The 20,799-nt window shown below is 42.3% G+C and overlaps 1 protein-coding gene across 6 annotated transcripts in view; it reads right to left on the bottom strand.

Annotated features, from left to right (window-relative positions):
• The window catches only part of MED27 (mediator complex subunit 27), a 217,978-nt gene that overhangs the window by 140,267 nt on the left and 56,912 nt on the right, over window positions 1-20,799 (bottom strand). For 5 of the 6 annotated variants that reach the window (XM_021927098.2, XM_003911162.4, XM_009187966.4 and 2 more), the window contains exon 3: window positions 10,922-11,052. In XM_021927098.2, coding sequence (XP_021782790.1) covers window positions 10,922-11,052 — 131 coding nt within the window. Of the gene's footprint in view, window positions 1-706; window positions 1,706-10,921; window positions 11,053-20,799 lie in introns of those variants that run through there. The other variant, XM_021927100.2, reaches the window with a different exon arrangement.

Consider the following 20,799-nt stretch of genomic DNA (forward strand, 5'->3'; position numbering starts at 1 on the left):
ACACTAACCAAAATCAGAGAGATATTTAATGTCTCAGCAAGCTAGAAATGAGTATAATCTGCACTGAAAACAGGTTTTTCGTGTTATTATTAAGAATTCCTGCGTATCTATTTTAAATGAGTACTCTCAGAGTGACTGGTATGACTAGAATAAAATCCATTCTGCCCTAAAAGACTCAAGCTAGGAGACAAAGCCACTTCCCACGCATGCCTATTCTCATGTTACTGAGGTCACTGTGCCTGTGAGAGCTGGCGCAATCTTCAACACAGGTGAACAGAGAAACTGGCTTACTGCTTCTTGATGACTTATAACCCTAACCAGGGACTTGCTTTCTGGGCCAAAATCTATATGGCAGAGAGAGAGAAAGAAAAAGGCATCAAGAAACCATCAAAATTGGCCAGGCGCGGTGGCTCTCGCCTGTAATCCCAGCACTTCGGGAGGCTGAGGCAAGGATCACTTGAGGTCAGGAGTTCAAGAGCAGCCTGACCAACATGGTGAAACCCCGTCTCTACTAAAAATAACAAAAAAATTGTCCTGGCTTGGTGGTGCACGCCTGTAATCCCAGCAACTCCAGAGGCTGATGCAGGAGAACCGTTTGAACCCGAGAGGTGGAGGTTGCAGTGAGCCGAGATCACGCCACTGACTGCATCCCAGCCTGGGGGACAGAGTGAGTGACACTCTGTCTCAAAAAAAAAAAAAAAGAAAAAAGAAAAAGAAAAAAAGAAATCATTAAAATTACTTTCCATTCCAAGAAAGAACAGAAAGATCTGAAACAAAAGAGTTTCACTTACAACCAGCATTAGTTGCGGATGGCATGGTGTGAAATATTAACAATCCTGAAGCTCTTTGTTATGCAAAGAGAGATTTTAAAAAAAAGGATCCAGCTTCTATGAGATGAGCTGTACTACACAACCACCCATTTCTTTTCTTCCTTTGCCCAATAATGGCCAGTGATGTAATAACCACACCAGACAGCTGTCTTCCTGGATAAAATCACCTTGTAAAGGAGAAATGCAATTAGAGGATGCAATGAAATATAATTTTTAAACTGCTTCTGCAGGCTGCCACATTCAACTTAGTGCTTAATGGCCAGGTTCTTTATTACAGTTTTCTATTTTATGCAATTTCTCTTTGACTCAGTATCTATGGAAGACACTGGGTTTTAAATTTTAGTCTATGTCACAATGGGTCTGAGACAAATATAGGTCAGGTGAGCTGAGAGTGAGGCCAGGATCCGAACCAGATAGTTAGGGCTGCAAGGGGCACGACAGGTGGGCCTGAAGGGTTGGCTAGAGCAAGGCTAGACAGGGGGAGGCAGGGATAGGCGGGATGGGGTGGCAGGGCTGTGCCACCAACTCCTCTGCCTGCTCTTCTGGTCTCCCTCCACAATCACTGGCAGAACATATCCACTCTGAGACTTCTACCCTCCCTATGCTCATGAACAGTATCACGCTCTCATCACGCAGTTTCAACCAACCAGCAACTATTTGTCCACACTCCCCTTCCGCATCCCACCGTCCAGCACTTTTGGGAAGGGGGGATTGGAGTATTTTAAAGTGAATCTGGTTCATCGAATCATTTCACCCAAGATTTAAGGGTACCTCAAACTTCATGTGCTTCAAATGAAACCCATTAATTTTCTGTTTAAATGCAGTAGTCCTTTCTGCACCTTCAGATTCCCGGCGTGGTCAAACATATACCTGGCCTGTGGAAAGTACATAAAGGCTTTCAGAGTGAACACACACACACACAAATTCTCTCTCTCACTCTGTCTCTCTCTTCTCTCCCCCTCCCCCTCCAGGACTTCCTCCTAGCTTTCTGCCACAGGCCAGTGCTTCTGAAGAGGAGGAAACCAAGGAAACCCCCGGGATGCAGCAGGGGAGCGAATCAGTTCTCCTGGCCACCTAAAGTGTTCCATCCGTGACAGGCTACAGATTTCAGTCTGTGGCTTCTTGAACTGAGTACGGTTCTCTCAAGGGGAGAAAAATAACTTTTACAACATATATGCTAATGAAGCATAATGACAGAGAGCATTTAAAACAAAATGTCCCTATATTTATTCTCCATAGACAGATTTTTGCATTAATATTTATGAGGGATTCCTCGTTTATTTCTCCCAGAGATTTTTCTCTTGCCCAAAGAGAGGGAATAAAAGATAAGTAACATGAACCAATTATCTTTTAAACAGTTACAAAGGACTATCTTATTTATCTGCATCCCGCTACTTGATTAATCTTCCTAATATACCACTTTCCACATATCAGCCCCTGCTCACAAGCCCCGGGGGCCTGCTCTCCCTGCAGCAGTGCACTGCAAGGCCTCTGCCTGGCTCTGGGGCCCTGCTCGCTGCCAGAACCTCTAGATTCAACCCTATCCATCCTCACTCAGCAGGAAGGGTCGCCACTGCCACTGGGGACAGACCTGCAGCTACAGAGCCCTACCCATAGGCATTTCTGTCTGTCCAAATGGCACCTGGTTCCCGGCCATTCAAATACCCAACGCTCACACTTCCAATCCACTAAGAGCCACGGGCAGTAGGAACACACGTCCAGAACATGCTGTGAAAAGATGTTTTGAGCCTCATCAGCCAGGTGAGCAGCACAGAGAAGAATGAGCCTTCAGGACTCATTCATTCAGCCAATAGTGCACAGTGAAGACTAGGCCGTAAAAGAGACACGGGCAGCGCCAGTCCTCAAGGAGTTAAAGTCTCACAACACAGGGCAGAAAGTGGCAACTGCCCTGGAAGAGACAAAACCGAAACCTTATAGGAGTAAGAAGCTGAAGGTTTCTTTCTGCCCAATCACTGAATCGCATTTTCCCTTCCCTCATCAAAGACAGACTCAGAGAGACACTTTCCTCTTCTACCTGCCAATAACAGGAGTACACAAAATAAACACATAAAAAAGGACATTTCAGCAACTATTACTGGGTGTGACTTCTCTGACGCCTCAGATGAGCAACTCTAAAGAGCGATGAGGACAAGGCAACACTGGAGATGGGACACATAAGGAAGATGATCCCATATGCTTGGCCTCAAAATGCCTTCTCAGTCTACTTCAAGACAAACGGAACAAAAAGGCAGACGGAGAAAGAAACAGGGCTTGGGCAGTTAAACGTTTACAATCCAACCAGGCAAGGCCTTTCTCTGTTCCTGAGTGAGTCTGAGAGTGTAACTGGCTTCCAGGAGCTCTGAATGCCAGGTATCTGACCACGAAGGGTTTCTTTCTGTCACCGTGTCAAGGTGGTCTGGTAATGTCTATAGTGCTCCTGACCCTTCATGAGCCACAATATAAAACCTTGGCAGGTATGCTAGTTCCAACCCATCTTTTAACTTTTGCACAAAAACTGACCAAAATTGGGATCTTAAATCTTGAAATTCGTTGTATCCCTCTCTTTTGGCAACTGAATAATTTTCCATCTAAGATCCTAATACGGGTAACCCTTGCTGTCTAAAACATTCCTATTCACACCCGGGACATGGAATCGATATGGACAAATGTCTGGGATAAGAGTGGCATCCCTCACCATTCCTGGAGACAGCTCCAGTCTTGTAGGAAAAAGGCAAAAGCAGCTGTCTGAGTCAGACAGCTTAAACATGACTGATATTAATAAATGAGCTTAGGTAGTGTCAGTTATTGGCAACTGATCTCCTCCTTATTAATATGGTCCCGCAATGGAGAGAAAAGATTTCTCCATGTTCTAGAATGCAAACAATGTTTTAATCTTTAATTATATTCTCAATTTCAACTCTTCTAGAGAGTTATAGCCACCTAGGCCTAGGATTATTTCTTTATTACACAGCCTCTCTGTGGTATTTAATGAATATTGTTACTTAATACTTGCCAGTGGGGGAAAGAATGACTTAGCAAATTTCTACCCAAGTTTTGATGACTTTTTCCAAAACTCAGGAAACTTACAGCTGCAAAGTTCTCTGTTTCCTTTGCAGGACATTAAGCCAGGCGACACCTCTGCCCACCAGCCCAAGCTCAGGGTGAGCCAGTCTGGTAATAACCTGTTCCCTTTGTACAGTGTCCCTGGAAAAGGAGGCTGAGGAAATGCTCTGCATTTGCAAGGCTTGTGGCAATGGACCAGTTCGCATCACATTCATGGTTTACTCACTGTTCCTTTGCTCAGAGGCAAACTAAACTCCAATAAAAAAAGATGCCAGATATTCTTGTTCAAGGTTCCTGTCCCATCAAAGTTGAAGAATTTAATATAAATTAATCAGCATATAACCAAATTCTGCCCTCAACAAAATACCAGGAGTCCAGGAACAAAACAAAGCCCAGGTAATCAGGAAGAAAATCAAGTCCCTGCAAGGACACATGTTCACAGTCACTATGCAAATGGCATCTAGAGCCAGGTTTTTGTAATCGAACTGCAGAAACCTGGAGTTTCATACCTGTATGGCAAAGGGGGGAAAAAAAAAGAGAAAAAAAAACCCTTAAAAAAGGTCTCAAAATGAGCAACAGAAGAGATAATGATGTAATAGCTAGGAAGCTATGAGAAGAGACTTGTTTCAGGAGCTTCATCCTGGCAAGTGTTTGCCTTGCTCGGTTTAAACAGCAATGACAACGATCACCCCCACTTCATGCATCACTATTGCCAAAGACAGATTCAAGTTGCTGCTTTGCTCTCTGTGATTCCCACTGGTTTTACATCAAGCAAAAGACAACATGAGCCTCTGCCTTTCAGGAACAGAAACAGCATCTACCACACATCTTGGAAAGGATCCAATCATCTGGATAAGCACCATGTGTAATTTCAAGTCAACGATCTTCTTGGGAATTAATGTGCAAGGCAGTGGCAGAAAATGAGCCTCTTTCAGTTAAATTCCCAGAGCCAAATCAGTGGCCGTACCAAAGGCAATCTGTTGTTCAAACACTGGAAGCCCTAGGTGTGAGTGCTGTGTCATTATCCCTGTTACCTCCTGAACGGGTGGCACTTCCTTCCAGCAACACTTGTCACTGCATGCTGTTTTTGTGGTGGTGTTGTTACTCAAACCTGAGAGGCAAGTCATCCAAGAATCGAAACGGAAAGTGAGGACTCTGCTCTCTTGAAAGTATGACAAGATACTGAAACAGATGCAAACGCTGAGGAAATGGCACCAGTAAGCTCCAAAGAACATCAAAAAAATACTATTCAGCAATAAAATGGAACCAACCGCTGATACATGCAACATAAAGAATCTCAAAAACATCATGTTGAGTAGAAGAAATCAGAAGGAAAATATTATGTTCTGCATGAGTCCACTAATACGGAAGTTCTAGAAGAGGCAAAGCTAAGATATAAGTATAGAGATCAGAACAGTAGTTGCCTGGGGTGGGAGAGAAACTGGAGACAAGTATAATGCACTCTTTGGAGGAGTTCTGCTATAAAGAGAGACATGAGGTGGGAGCTGGGAGGCAGAATGGTGTCATGGGCGTGTGTTGTTACAGGGAACGGTTTTCAGGGTAAGCATGTTTTATCTATGAATGAGAATAATCAGGAGAAAAGGGAAAAATGATGGTGTAGGACGGAAAAAGGAGACCAATGGAGACACGGCCCGGAGTAGGTGAGAGGGATCCATCAACAAGTAGAAGGGCTGTTCTTAGCTTGGAGCATGAATAGCTCACCCCCAGGGACCGCACAGAATGAAGCCCAGGAAACAAGTGCGCCCTTAATCAAGCAGGCAGAATCTTTTCATGGAAGATAATATAATACAAGAGAAATTGCCTGTCCCCACAACTTCCAGGGCATGGAAGTAATAGTTTTCAAAGTAAGCTTTCTGAAAAACTATTTGTTTTCCCTCAAACCTAAATAAGATCTAGGTTTGCTGGATAAGAACACAGTCACCTCTGCCGTCACTGAAAACCGGCACTTCATCAGGCCAAGTTGTTGAAACTCAGAGGAGTCCTAGGCCATTCAGCCTGGCCATACTGATTAAAAGCAATATTCCATGTTAACACAAAAGCACACAACACTGGATTAGAAAATCGAGGCTGCTAAGACAGAACACAGGTAAACATAGCTACATCTCTCAAATAATAAATACATAGATATCACAATATATAACTTATAGATCAGTTAAATAAGATAGCCACTGTCCAGGCTGATCTCAATCCTACGAGGCTCAAAAAGCCCAACAATGTTTACACAGCAACAGTGGACACAGCCTCTTTATGGAAACGATAGTGCCCCTTGTGCAAAAAACTTAATCTGAGCACTTGGAAATCCTAGAAGTGAGGTCACTTCATTAGTGCCCGCTGAACGCTAACACGTGATAAAATACATTTCATCGTGAACAAGATCTTCATCTTCTATCAAGCTTCTCTGGAAGGGGAGAAAGATATGAATCACTGATCCCATGAATCACTCATCCTATGGGAGCTCAGGGAGGAATCTGAGTCTTCAGAGACTACTACTGTTGGAGCCCTGGATTTTGAAAACAAACACATCGTACACATCTCCTTCATTCTTGCCATGCCTGTGCTCTCGGCACAGCTGGGCAGAACTAGTAGTTCTGCTGTGGCAGCCTTAGTGCCATCCAACTGCTAACACAAGCCATGCAGAAACCTACCCGTCACTGCACTAACACGCACGGGGCTGCAGAGAAAGGTGTGTGAGGAACCCAGACGTGAGCCTTTCACTGCTTTCCTCCACTGTTTTAAAAAAAGCCTTTCCTTAGAATCCTGTAAGCCTATGCAAGAAAGCATCTAGCACTCTCAAGGAAATAAACCCTCCATCCTTCACAGCCAGTAGCAGAGAAATGTGGTGAAGGGCGGCTGGGCTTCCCCAAGTGGACCTCCCTCCCCACTCTGCCCGTGGCCTTCTCAGGCACTGGAAGAAGGTCATGTCAGTCAACTTGGCCCATGTCGCTATGATGCTCTGCTCCTTGTTTGCTCCTGTCTCTACTCAGAGCTTCCCAAAAGCCAAGATTATATCGTATTCATCTCCGAATCCCCAGCACAGTGTATAGAACCAAGCATTTGTAGGCCCTGAGTAAATATTTACTGAATAAATAAGTGAATTGGGTTTACAGGCTCAGCCATTGTTCCTGTGTGCAATGTGATGGTTTTAAAATATGTCCACAAATTCTTTGACACGTCTTTCTTCAAAAGGGAGAGCCTTATCCCCTCCCCTTGAATGTCAGTCAAACTTCGTGACTCATTGCAAATGAAGAGAATGGGATAGAACTGACGCTATGTGTCTTCTGAGATTAGGTCATAAAAAGGATGGCTGCTGCCTGGCTCTCATTCTCCTATATTGCTGGCTCTGGAGGAGCCAGAAGCCTTGTCATGAGGATATTCAAGCAGTCTGTGGTGAGGCCTAGGTGGAGAGGAACCAAGATTTCCTGCCAATGGCCAGCGCCAACCTCCCTGCCATGTGAGTGAGCCACCTTGCAAGTGGAGCTCCTAACCTCAGCCAAACCTCAGGTGACTGCGGCCTTACAACAGGCTCTGGGTCAGACCCACCCAAACGAGCCACTCCTAGATTCCTAACCCACAGAAACCGTGAGAGACAATGCTCATGGCTGTTAAAGCACTAAGTTTTAAAGCAATCTGTTATGAAGCAATAGATAATTAACTAACATAGCAACCTTGGTGGATTTCGGTGTTTTATAAGGGGGTTGAAAGGATTTTCTTAATGACAAAAAGTTAGTTTATAGTTACGTTGTGCTTATAATAAAAATTTTGTAATAAGGAGTCTTCTATAGAATACAACCATAAGATGAGTATTGATATGCAAATTTGAATATTCCATAGATCAAATTACGCTCCCTTAAATTTCACAACTATAGTCAATAAAATGTTGAGATATGAAATAGAAAAATACTATAATATACTCCTTTTTTGAGATTTTTTTGCTTTTAAAACCTATTTATTGCTTTAAAAAACTATAGCTTTTAAAAACTATATATGATATATTCATAGAAAAAGTCTAGAACAATATCCATCCTAATCTTAATAATTTTTTTCAAAATCTACATTATGTATATACTATTATTGTTCTATTTCCTAGCTTAAAAAAGAAAAACAAAACTTTTTAGGGTGGCAGCCATGTTGCATTTCCAGCCAACATCAAGCATAATGAGTGGCACATAGTAGGTGCTCAGTGGAAGTGCAATAGGGTGGGGTGCAGCGGCTCACATCTATAATCCCAGCACTTTCGAAGGCCAAGGTGAAAGGATCATTTAAGCTCAGGAGTTGGAGGCTGCAATGAGCTGTGATCACGCCACTGCACTCCAGCCTGGGCGACACAGGGAGAACCTGCCTCTAAAAAGAAACAAAAAGGGGAGTGGGGGAGGCAACTGATGTCTTTTAGATATAGATTCTGCCTACTGGACAGTAGTTCTATAATGGGATTCCAGGATAATGTAAGCCCAAAAAGCTCAATGATGTGAAAAGGTAGCAGTCAATTTTCACAGGAAATAGGCTACTAAGTATAGGAAATCATTTTTATGTTGTATTCTTAGGACATAGTAACCACTTTTCTCTTTGAAACTATTTTGAGTGATTTATTATAAATTTATAATGGCAGTTGTGAATACCTCTTGCTCTGTCTTTTTTTTTTTTTTTTTTGGCATGAGAACAGAGTCTGTTGATTGCCCTGATGCTTAAAATAGTTTCTAAGTGTCCTCATAATAGCATGTCACCTGTAAACAGGTTTCAAGCCAATGCAAATTAACAAATGGTGAACAGATGGACTAAGAACTGACTTTTGTCAAGAGAGAGTTAGCAACAAACACTTTTTGGCTCCAGTCTTATGGGACCATTAGAAAGTCTTTTACTTCTCGCCAAACATCTTGCCTCAGTAGACGATCCATGCAGGGAAAATGACAAGTTACAAGGCCCGTCAGACTTTAGAGAGCTGAAAGTTGAGATTTGCAGAATCACCAAATCAACACATGAGAAACAACAGATAGAATAACAGCCCTTAAGAAGCATTCTGCCAAATAGTAAAAACTCTGGCTTGCATCACTAAAAGCAGCTGTCCCTGTAGTGAGCTTCTTTTTGAAAAACATGGCCCCTGTGCGTGCAAGCAGCAGACACAAGCTACTTGTCGAGGCTGGCTGGTTACATTCCTCCTATCCTGGAAGCAAGTGTGAACTGTGAAGAACGCCTGAAAATCACGGAAGTGGTGGCAGCTAGAGAAAGGATCCCCAGAGCAGTCACCCCTCGGGATCCCACCGGCTCTTCACTGGCCTTTCTCCTCCTCATTCGTCCAGCCTCTGCCTCACGTTGGCTCCCCAGGGAAGCCTTCTTTGATCACCCTGTTTAAGCAGTATCCCCCACTCCCATACCTTCCCCCACTCTGTAGTCCCTTCCTAGCACTAAGCATAACTACAAATTAAGGCATTAATTTATTAATTTGTTAAGGGGTGCTTTTTTGGTCTCCTCCCGCCCCCAAAATAAAAAGCTTAACAAAGATGGGACAATGTCTGTCCTGCCCATGTTTATATCCCTAGGGCCTAGAAACATGCCTGACACATAGTAGGTACAATAAATATTTGCTAACCAAACAAAATGAGACCTTGAGCAAAGGTAAACAATCAAGTCATATATGCAAACACTCCCTTGGACTGGAAAAGAATGCTGTTTGTAACTGAGGATGTAAACAGAGGAAGGTACACGAAGTGAGCAGGACAGGCGAGGGAATGCCTCTCAGGCGTCTGGCCCTCCCAGAGGAGTGTGCACACTGACAAAACAGGGACTGATGTGCCCACATTTCTCATTCCACATCATCGAGTGAGCCTTTGCACTCACCTACTAGGGATTCTAATCAAAAGGACCCAACAGGTTGAATGAACCAAGTGGATGAATCAAGTGTGGCATATTCAAAGGAAGACTACACTGCAACAGAAAAGGACAACTGGATGAATCTAACACATATGATGTTAAGTGAAAAAAAGCTCATACAAAAAAATGACACTGCATGATTCCACTTATATGAAGTTCAAGGACAGGCAATATTAACTGTTTAAAGAAGTCAGAATGGTGTTAAACTTGGGAAGGAGGGCAGCACGGGTATAGACAGAGAACAAAGAGGAGGAACCCTTATGGGATTCTGGAAGTGGTGGCTACATGGATGTACACAAGTGTGAGAAAATCATTAAACTGTATGCTCTGTGAAGCTTACTATATCCGTTATCCTTCCTAATGGGAAAAAGAAGAGCACATATATTACTATTTTTAAACATGAACAAATGAACCTAGCATTTATTCTAATCTCAGCTCTAGCAGGTTCTCTAGGTGGACTGCAGCTTAACCAAAGGTGCTCCTCAGCTGTCTCATTTATAAAATAAGGATAACTGTACTCATATTCTACCACCTTTGGGAATGTGACAAGGAAACAAATAATAAGCCATGAGGTCTCTTAAAATCCTAGGTGGAAAAGTCACATACAAAATATGTAAAATAAACTGCATTATAGCTGTTTCACAAAGATCTATGCAAATTATGTTACCATCATGCTTGGTTTCTAATCCTAACAGATGCCCTTTTAAAAGAAAGAAATAATTCAGGGCCGGGTGTGGTAGCTTATACCTGTAATCCCAGCACTTTGGGAGGCCAAGGCAGGTGGATCACCTGAGGTTAGGAGTTCGAAACCAGCCTAGTCAACATAGTGAAACCCCATCTCTACTAAAAATACAAAAATTAGCTGGGCATGATGGTGTGTGCTTGCAATCCCAGCTATTTGAGAAGCCGAGACACGAGAATTGCTTGAACCTGACGGGGCAGGGGAGGGCAGAGGTTGCAGTGAGCCGAGATCATACCACTGCACTCCAGCCTGGGTGAAAAAGCGAAACTCTGTCTCAAAAACAGGAAGGGAGAGAGGGAGGGAATTCTGAAGAAAACAATAACTTTCCACTACCCCGAAACAAGTATAAAGTAAAGAAGTTCACCCAGTACTAAAGTAGTTTTTCAAACCCGTCACTCACTGAGGTGGTAGAACAAGAGTTGTGGGCTGAGCCTTTGGTCTACGTTTGGCAGATACTCCCATCTGATTAGCGGAGCGCTTCAACGACTGCTGATTCAAAAGGCCAGATGCTAGTCCTGCATGGTACTGCAACTGCAGAGAAAAACAAAACAAAAGGGAAAGAAAAATAGCATTTGGTAAAAGCAGGACAAATGGTATTAAACTAGCAATGCTTGATAATCTTATCCCCTTAGAACATTTTAAGTAACTTCAAATACAACTGCTCACATTCTGCTTCAAGGAATTTATCCATAAAAAGATAATCAGACAAACAGGAAACGAAACAAGAACAAGACTGTTCATCACAGCATTACCTCATGATGAAAAACTGGAAGCAGTCAAAATGTCCAACAAATGACTGTGAAATTGATTAGAGAAAGAACTTCACAATATCATTTTGTTGAAAAGAAAAGAAGGTTCCATTGTAAACAGAGAGGCACTTAAAAAAATGTTCTCTAAAACGCTGACTGTATTTTTCAGTAGCAGAATTTGAGTGATTTTTACTTTATTTTTCACTACTATTCATACACTTTTTGTAAATGGTTTTAAAGCCTATGTAATTTTTTAATAAGAAAATCCAGAGGTTTTCCTTAGAGACAAAGTTAGTTCTGGGAAGTCTTGCTACTGTCATATCTTGCTTATAATAAAAACCATAGAATTTGTAGTCTACTGCAGCACACCATGACCACGACATGGCTTATCATACATAGATTCAAACATACTATGAGTCTGCATTCAGAACCACTGAGCTATCTTTTAAATGGTTAAATTACAAATATCAATCATAAGAAAAAGCTCATGACTATATCTTAGAACAATGTATACAAATGGATATAAGCTCATTGGAGAGAACAGAGTGGAGAAGCCAATTTCAAGTCCATGGACGTGCAACTGGAACAATGTCTAAAGCAGCAGCATGCTTTAAATGTGTCTGGTGCCAGCATCCTTTGCTTGATCCCTGGACAAACTGCTGAGCTTCACAGTGACTTAGGATAGATAACTTTATTTCTCTATACTTCAATTTATTATTGGGAAAGATAAATGATAGTACCCAGTTCTAAACCAAACAAGACTTTGAATTATAATTTATGTAAAATATAATACACACATTTTAAGTGAACAGTTTAATGAGTTTTGACAAATGTATATACCTGTATAACTACCACCCCAATCAAGATAAAGAAACTTTCCATCACCACAGAAAGCTCATTTGTGCCCTAACGCAGTCAATCCCCTTAACACCTACCATCAGGAAATTCTGATTTAAAATATAACTCATCATTCTCACTCCTTGCTAAATGAAGCTTATAACCAATTTGACGTATGACAATAACTTTTAGCTTCCCTTTCTAATCCCATACTTTTGTATTTTAGATCATAAGAGTTGTCATCAATATCGCTATAATAAAATTATCCTTGAAAGGTATCCCAATTTTGAGCAGATGTAAATAAAAGATTCACATGTGAAAATGCCAAGCTAAGAACTTGGATAGAGACCATTTATAACATCCAATGTGTTCCTTCCTCTCTTCTCAAATTAAGAAAGGTCTTTCAAACATTTATTTAGAATTATCTAAACATACAAATAGTAATTCATTCTAAAGCTCTGAATCAATTTCTTCTCAAAACGCTCTTCCAAGGCACAGATTTTCTTTGCCAAGTCAGCTGCATTACAGCTCACAGTAATGAAACTGGCGACCACCATATAAAAGGGGCTGGGCCTTGGATGCAAAGGGCAATAACGCTCTGAAAAATAAACAGCCTCACCTAAAGCCACAGGGCCGCCTGCAAATAGAGAGCAGAGAAAACAAAACCAACTGAAATGATCTGCTGCTGGAACATGGCTATAAAAACGAGGATATCCAGTGATCCAGCAAGACTGTGTTTGGCACATCCATACCGCTTTTTAACAGGCTCTTGACTTACTTGGTCGATTTGCTGTGGGAGCCTACGGGTGCCCAACACAAGACAAACATACATCACATTCATAATAAAGATGGAGCTCTTTTCAGGGTGGAAAAGGGGCGGGGGGATCATAATTTGGCTCTAACAACTCATCTTAGACCAACGAATTTTGCTCAAATTTGTTTTTTTCCTACAGATTTCTTAAATGGGAAATCAATGGAGGCAAGGGACAGTACAAGTTTGAAAGACAATGTTTCAAAATGTCAGCTACTTGCCTTTCGATCTTCCCTGCCAGAATTTGCAATGAGTGCAATATGCATGGGGCTTTACGGAATTACAGGGAAAGACAGCTTGGCAGGGGCCTCCTCCTGGCTCAAGGAATCGTCTCTCCTTTTGGCTCTCCTCCTTTGTATTTATTAGGGTCCATGCAAGCTCAGCCGTTCCAGCCCTGCTGACTCTTTGAGTGGAAGAGTCCTGCTAACTATGCAGAGTCGCAGGGTGATTTTGCCCACCTGGCATCATTTTGATCATTTGCTCAAACAAACAAACAAAAAACCCAAAACAGCAGAAATGTATGCTAACTGCTATCTGTCTTTTAAAGGGTTCCTTTGAAACCTCAACCATCTTGGATGCTCTCAATGTACAGTGCACCTCTAATAGCACATATAGGTGGAAGGACTCTTCTTCCCCCAAAACAAAATCTGCCCTTGAGAGCTGACTCATAATGATTAAGCAGCACTTGTTAATCATATATATGTATCCCGGTTTCCAGGAACACGGCTCTGACTGTCAAGATCTATAGGGGCCCATTAAATATTTACTGAACCACCTTTATAATGGGAGAAAAGGTCAAAGTTAATAAAACTGACAGGCAGCTCCTGTCCAACTGGATTATACATTATTTAAGCACCAATACTCCATTCCATGGAACACAGTTTAGATCTGAAGAGGCTCTTGGAAAATGTTCACTCAGCCAATGGTTCTAAAACAGAAGAAGGGAGTTCAGAGTGAATCTACAAATTAACATTAGAAACATATAACTCCCCAAAATACTGCCATAAGTTCTCAATTACAGGTTCTGTAATATTTTCTATAAAAATATATTTCAAGAAACATACTTATCTCCAAATGTCTGCAGCATGGAAACAACTCTATTTCAAAAAGCAACTTATTAAAAGTCCTGGCCGGGCGCGGTGGCTCAAGCCTGTAATCCCAGCACTTTGGGAGGCCGAGGCGGGTGGATCACAAGGTCAGGAGATCGAGACTATCCTGGCTAACATGGTGAAACCCCGTCTCTACTAAAAATACAAAAAACTAGCCGGGCGCTGTAGCGGGCGCCTGTAGTCCCAGCTACTTGGGAGGCTGAGGCGGGAGAATGGCGTGAACCTGGGGGGCGGAGCTTGCAGTGAGCCGAGATCGCGCCACTGCACTCCAGCCTGGGAGACACAGTGAGACTCCGTCTCAAAAAAAAAAAAAAAGTTCTAATGTGATTTTTCTATCGAAGATCGTTTCTCCACTAACCAGCAGGAATAAAAATGAAAGAAGGAGAGAAATGATCTATTCTTTTAACTTCCATATCTGACAAGTGCGGGGAATGGGAGTGTTGATGTGGTTGGTGAGTTGGAAGGGAAGGTTCGTGACTTACTGTTAAGTTACCGCTCCACAGGAATAGCCATTTCCGTGTTGCAGTGTTCTCTGAATTTTTTAGAGTATTTCTCTCAGTTACAATTTTGCTATCTATTAATTTCCACTTTCTATTTTCTATGAATGACCTGGGATTTTTCTATCAGTTCTCAACCTGAAGCCCTCTCTAACCAATTATATCTACTAATTACCTCTATACCTGAGAAAGTTTTAGCGATTAATAATGATCTGAGGAAAGACCAATTAAAATGAGGAAAACTTTGATTTACTGAATCGTTTTAAAATAACGCTGTTTTAGTCATATTGAATACATAAGAGGCTCCAAGTTGTCAGGCAGGGTCCTGATGAATGTAAGTGGGAGAGGAAGGGCCTCTGCAATCAGCAGCCTCTCTGGAAATGTGCTCCTGGGCTTTGCTACTACCACACTGGGTGACCTTACGTATCTCCTGTCCCTCTTTAGAAAATATGCATGACATTTTCTCTGAGGACCCACCGAACTCTAAAATTTGATTCCTTTGTATTTCTAAAGGTAGAAAGGTATTTGACATGAAGGAATATCCCTGCAATATTAATACAAGAGACTTAACAAACCTTTTTCTGTTGGATAGCCAAGGTCTTTATAGAATCCTCTTTTGAAGAGTCCAAACTATTGGGAGTCAAAATTCAATTAGCTTTAAAATATGCTCAAATTACAAATAACATATACTGGAAGGAAATGATATAAAAGGCAATGATAAAAACAGGATTCAAATGCGGTTTCTTTTTTTTTTTTTTTTTTTTTTGAGACGGAGTCTCGCTCTGTCACCCAGGCTGGAGTGCAGAGGCCGCATCTCTGCTCACTGCAAGCTCCGCCTCCCGGGTTTACGCCATTCTCCTGCCTCAGCCTCCCGAGTAGCTGGGACTACAGGCGCCCGCCACCTCGCCCGGCCAGTTTTTTTGTATTTTTTAGTAGAGACGGGGTTTCACCGTGTTAGCCAGGATGGCCTCCATCTCCTGACCTCGTGAACCGCCCATCTCGGCCTCCCAAAGTGCTGGGATTACAGGCTTGAGCCACCGTGCACGGCCTCAAACACAAAGTTTCTGACTTAAATCTTGGGTTCAGGAAATGAGATGAGCAATGACCCCTCCCCCATTCACTCTCCACTTGCTTGATGTCTTCTGCAGTGTTCTGAATGCTTCTACCCGCCCCAAAATATTCATAGGTAAATGTTTTGCACTGGACCAAAGTTTGAAAAGAGAATAGAAGGAAATTCATCAAACCGATCATGTTCAATATACTAATTAAGCCAGTGGCATTCAATTAGACCTAGTACTTAAAAGCTGAAGTGTATGCTGGAACCTCCCCGGGGTCCATGCTACAGCATCCCATCGTATGCAGCATTGCTCTACCCTTGCCATCTGGCCCAAATTCCACTTTAAGAGAACCTGACATTTGACAATCTCAAAATGTATAAGCCAGATCAATCAAGATTTGATTCTTCTCACTATGAAAATCACTATTTCTTTCTCAAGATTCACCAAAGGCTTTTTTAAGGATGAAGGGGAAAAAAAGAGCTCTCCTGGGCATAAGTTATGATTCACTTTATTTTTTTAAATAACTTTGCATATAATCACATATAAGGGCAAAGAATGGCACAGAACTAAGTTATAACAAACTCTGTCTGGCTTAGACCGGAGGACCCACAGGAGGGCAGAAGAGATCAAGGGGGTAGGGAGCCCCACCATCTCCTCTGCCAGTCACTCTAGGCCAATTTCCTTCTCCAAGCACAAAGCTCCTGTCCGTACCAGGAAATGCAGCCTTGTGTTATTCCTGGGTCTGGGAGTGAAGCTGCCACCCAGGGATTCTTATCTCTAGGGCACAGACCTTGTTATTGATGACTCTATTCTGTACAATGTCCAGGATAGTGCATTGAATACAGGTGATGCTAATGAATTTGTCAGCTAACAAGTAGACTGGCAGATTCGTGGGAATGCTGGCTTGGCTTGGCACTGCAACCAATCTAGAACAGACTGCCTCCATCTGACAGTCCTCTTATGGCTGGCCTCTTATGAAAGCAAATACACTGCTTTCTAGGTGCCCACTGTCATGACAGAACCACAAAAGAAACCTTTTTTCCTCTTATTCCAATTGCCCAAAAGTGGGTATGTTCACAGGCTTGAGTTCAGAAAAAGGGGTCCATAGGGACTGCCCCTGGACGACTTCAAATCACAGAATTTAACAATAGAGAAAAACCATAGCAGATGCCAATCTTCCCCCTACCCACAACCCCATTTCACATGAGAGGAGATGCCAGTCTTAAAGAGGTCACTGACCCCAGGTCACACCATTCGCAGGAGGACGGTGGGCCATACAGGGTTTGCCTTAATAACTCTGTCCAGCGGAGACTCTTTCTAACTGGAGGTACTGACGTTTATCTCCCCGTCGGCAACGGAACACAGCAGTCCCTCCTGGACGGGAGCTGGCCCATGCCAAGGAGGCAGCCACGTTCCTGTCACCGGCCTCTCCTGGCTCCTGCTTGTCATGATAGAACTCTTCACTCTGCCCTCCTGCAGGCGCTGAGACGTTGCATGCTTTTCCCTCCCACTGACTCCAGTCATGTGTTAGGTGGTGAGTTTGAAGAAGTTTTCAACTCTATTGTCTTCAAGTTTTAATATTCAGGGTTAAATACTTTAGAGAAAAGAAATCAAGAAACCATAGTTTCATCAGAAAATCTAAATTCCAGATGCACAGTGGCACGTTGAACCTTCCTAGCAGTTTTGATACGGCTCTGTCATAGAGCAGTTGTGCTTCTGTCTAATGGGTTTCCAGGAGATTCCACATGTATCCTCTGTTTCTACTGAAGAATTCTCTTTGCGAATGTATGTTATAAATAATGATAGCAAGAAAGGATACTAGTGCCACTTCCCCTGTAGATCACTGACCAAAACAGCCAGAGCTGGCTGACATAAGTGCACTGAAAATCCTTCCAATGTACAACAGAACACGCCAAAGCCCACAGCCACAACCTGAGGACACATGACACCTGGAAAAATTCATACCACATACACCTGGATCAAGTCACACCCCATACAGCTGGGATGTGCGTTGCAGCACTGGGAGGTAGGGTGCTAATCTGAGAGTCTCCCACAGTCAGGTTTCCCCAGACCATTAAGCTTTCAACTAGAACTAAGAACTGTGCAAAATCAGGAAACTTTGTCACCACTGTGAGTTGCAAGGACCTTTGCCCCTCATTACTGAAATAAGTTTTGTTTCCAGCTAATGAGAAAGAATCATGTATTACAATAGAGCTCTGGTTCTTCTTTTGAACGTAACTCTAAGCAAAAAACAGGCAAGCTCGTCTGGTATTATCTGTGCCAAGGAAAACAGCTACAGAAAAATATCATAAATCTAATTGTTTTGCTTGGGTTTTAATCTAAATATCAGATAATGATATTAGCTTCTTTCCTCCTTTTATCTCCTAATGCTTCTTTCAAATAGCCAATAGTTTAGAAAAAACACCTTAGACTTCAGCTTTTATGGGTAAATAATCTTTTTACTTGGTCAAAACAGCATCAGTAAACCATAAGAAGGAAGCCTTCAATTTACTTGCCTATTTGTTCTCTCCTGGAAGCTCGGTTTCAGCTCCTTCAATTACTAGGAAAGCAGGACAGCAAATGAGAGCTGCGCTTCCTGCTCCACTGTGGCATTATTTACATGCTAAATGCCATCTGAGTTTCCTTCTTCCCTGCATATTAGTGTTCAAATGTCCAAACTTCAAAAGCTATCCAAGAAGTAAACAGAGACGATGGATAGCAGCCCTTTTCCCTCTTAAATATCTGTAATGGTTAGGGTTGTTTAGATGGTTCTACTGCAACTCCCCAGAATTTCCACCTTTATTAATAGGCCTTTCTCCGCGACTGCTCCTGTTTACGCTACAGCTGTATGCATGTTACCATCCTTCAAAGATGCCAGTCTGACAGAAGGAGAATGACTCACATATCTGAATGAATTCACTAACAAAGCAAACTAAAATGTGGCTAACAATGGAAGAAACAACCATCATAGGGATTATTTGTAAAGGGAAAGAGAAAGACAACTGAAGAAAGGGAAAAAATGGGAAGATGAGCAGCTAAGAAAAGACAGACAAGGGTATATAAAAATTGGTGTTTTCCCGTCTCCCAGGAGCCCCCTCTCACTTCACACCAGGCGCTCACCCTATATGCCTTGCATGGTCTCAGAGACCAATGGACAGGGTCATAAAGATCACGTTGGAGAGTCACCTGGTGTCAGGGGTTGAATGTTTTTGTCTCCCCAAAATTCTTCTGTTTCAATACACATTGGCCTAATTCCCAATGTGATGGTATTTGAAGCTGGACCCTTTGGGAGATAATCAGGTTTAGATAAGGCCATGAGGGTGATGCCCCCATTGTGGGATTAATGCCCTTAAAGAAGAGGAAGAGATCAGATTTCTCTCTCTCCACCATGAGAGGATATAGCAAGAAGGTGGCCATCTGCAAACCAGGAAGAGAGCTCTCACCAGACACCAAATCTGCCAGCACCTTGACCTTGGCCTTTCCGGCCTTCTGAACTGGGAGAAATAAATGCTTGTTGTTTACCCCAGTCTATGGTATTTTATTACGCAGCCTAAATTAAGACACATGGCCACTTAAGGAGATGCAGGCCAAAAATATAAATAGGATCAACGCAAAATTTGACAACACAGTAATGAGAGCATCATAACAGATTATTGACAGGCCGTGACGATGAATGAGAATATGCCCTCTGAAGAGGGACAACATGGTGGGCTATCTTGTTTGCCCATGTTTCTATTGGAGGAAGAAGGCCATGTCAGATGCACCATCATGTTCTTGTCACCAGCTAAGGATGAACCACCCCGGAATCCTTATCCATTTGCATATTACACTTCTGGACTCAAGAAAAACAGATTGTGCATCTGATCTTTCAGTTATTAACCAAAGACAGAAGTAACAGGGAAGAAAGACACATCTCAGGATTATCTTTATATTTCTACCAGAAATGTAGGACATTAGTTTTTAAACACGTACTTAAGGCCTGAATCAAAAGTCTACAAACTAAGGCTAGAATTATGACTGAGGTCCTAACAATGAAATTCTGTATTTAAATGTTACTCTGAGCAGTCTGCGCTTGACTTCCTAGTACAAAAATCAACATCAGTGAAATTTAAATATGGAATGCAAACATTTTACTAGTCACCAAAAGTCTCCAGTTAAGGCAGCTAGTGACGGGGGGCTGGTGTATTAGTCCATTTTCACACTGCTATAAAGATACTTCGAGACTGGGTAATTTATAAAGGAAAGAGGTTTAATTGAGTCACAGTGCCACATGACTGGAGAGGCCTCAGGAAACTTATAATCATGGCAGAAGGCATAAGGGAAGCAAGGGCCTTCTTCACATGGCGGCAGGAGAAAGAAGCAAGCGAAGGAGGAACTTGCCAAACATAAAACCATCAGATCTCATGAGCACTCACGATCATGAGAACAGCATGGGGAAAACCGCCCCACGATCCAGTTGCCTCCCACCAGGTTCCTCCCTCAACACCCGGGGATTACAATTAGAGATGAGATTTGGGTGGGGACACAGAGCCAAATCATATCAGTTGGGAAAGGGCTCCTTGAGGTGTCTTATGCCTAGTAAAAGTTGAAATCAAATGCAATGCTACAGCCCTAACAGGCACTTAAGCATTTACTGACATACAATATTTATTGGTTTTTCTTCCCAAACATTCACAGGTGAGGCATGGGGGAAGAACGAAATATTCCCATATAAGAAATATGCCCCTGAATATTTCTCTTTCCCCTGCCCCAAAAGAAAACAGACGTTTTTCAACTAAACAATGAGTACAGTGAGAACCACCAATGGACATTTCAAGTTCTAAACACTGAATTCTAAGCATTAGTCACTCATTGCCAAGGTATCTAGTCAGTAAACTAATAAACCTGATTTTTTGAAAATTGCCAATCTGATATTTTATAAACTTCTTCTTTTATGGGTAGTGTGAAGAAGGGATGGCTTCTCAGAAAAGAAAAATGAGTTTCTGTGCACCTCCCAGTTCATTTAGATTTAGTTGGAGAGTTTATTTAGCTCTTCTTTATTCCAGTATCATGAAATGCCTGTTGCTGCTTTAAGCACCATTTTCATTATGGTCAGATGCAGCCCCAATAGTCTCCTCGGCTTTCCTCCATAAACCAATAGTCTGCTGGGAGACACCTGGCTACAAATCAGGGATTTGATCAGCCATCCCCCTACTCCCTGCTTACTGGGGATATATA

Source organism: Papio anubis, chromosome 13 (genome assembly GCF_008728515.1).
Source record: "Papio anubis isolate 15944 chromosome 13, Panubis1.0, whole genome shotgun sequence".
Taxonomy (NCBI): domain Eukaryota; kingdom Metazoa; phylum Chordata; class Mammalia; order Primates; family Cercopithecidae; genus Papio; species Papio anubis.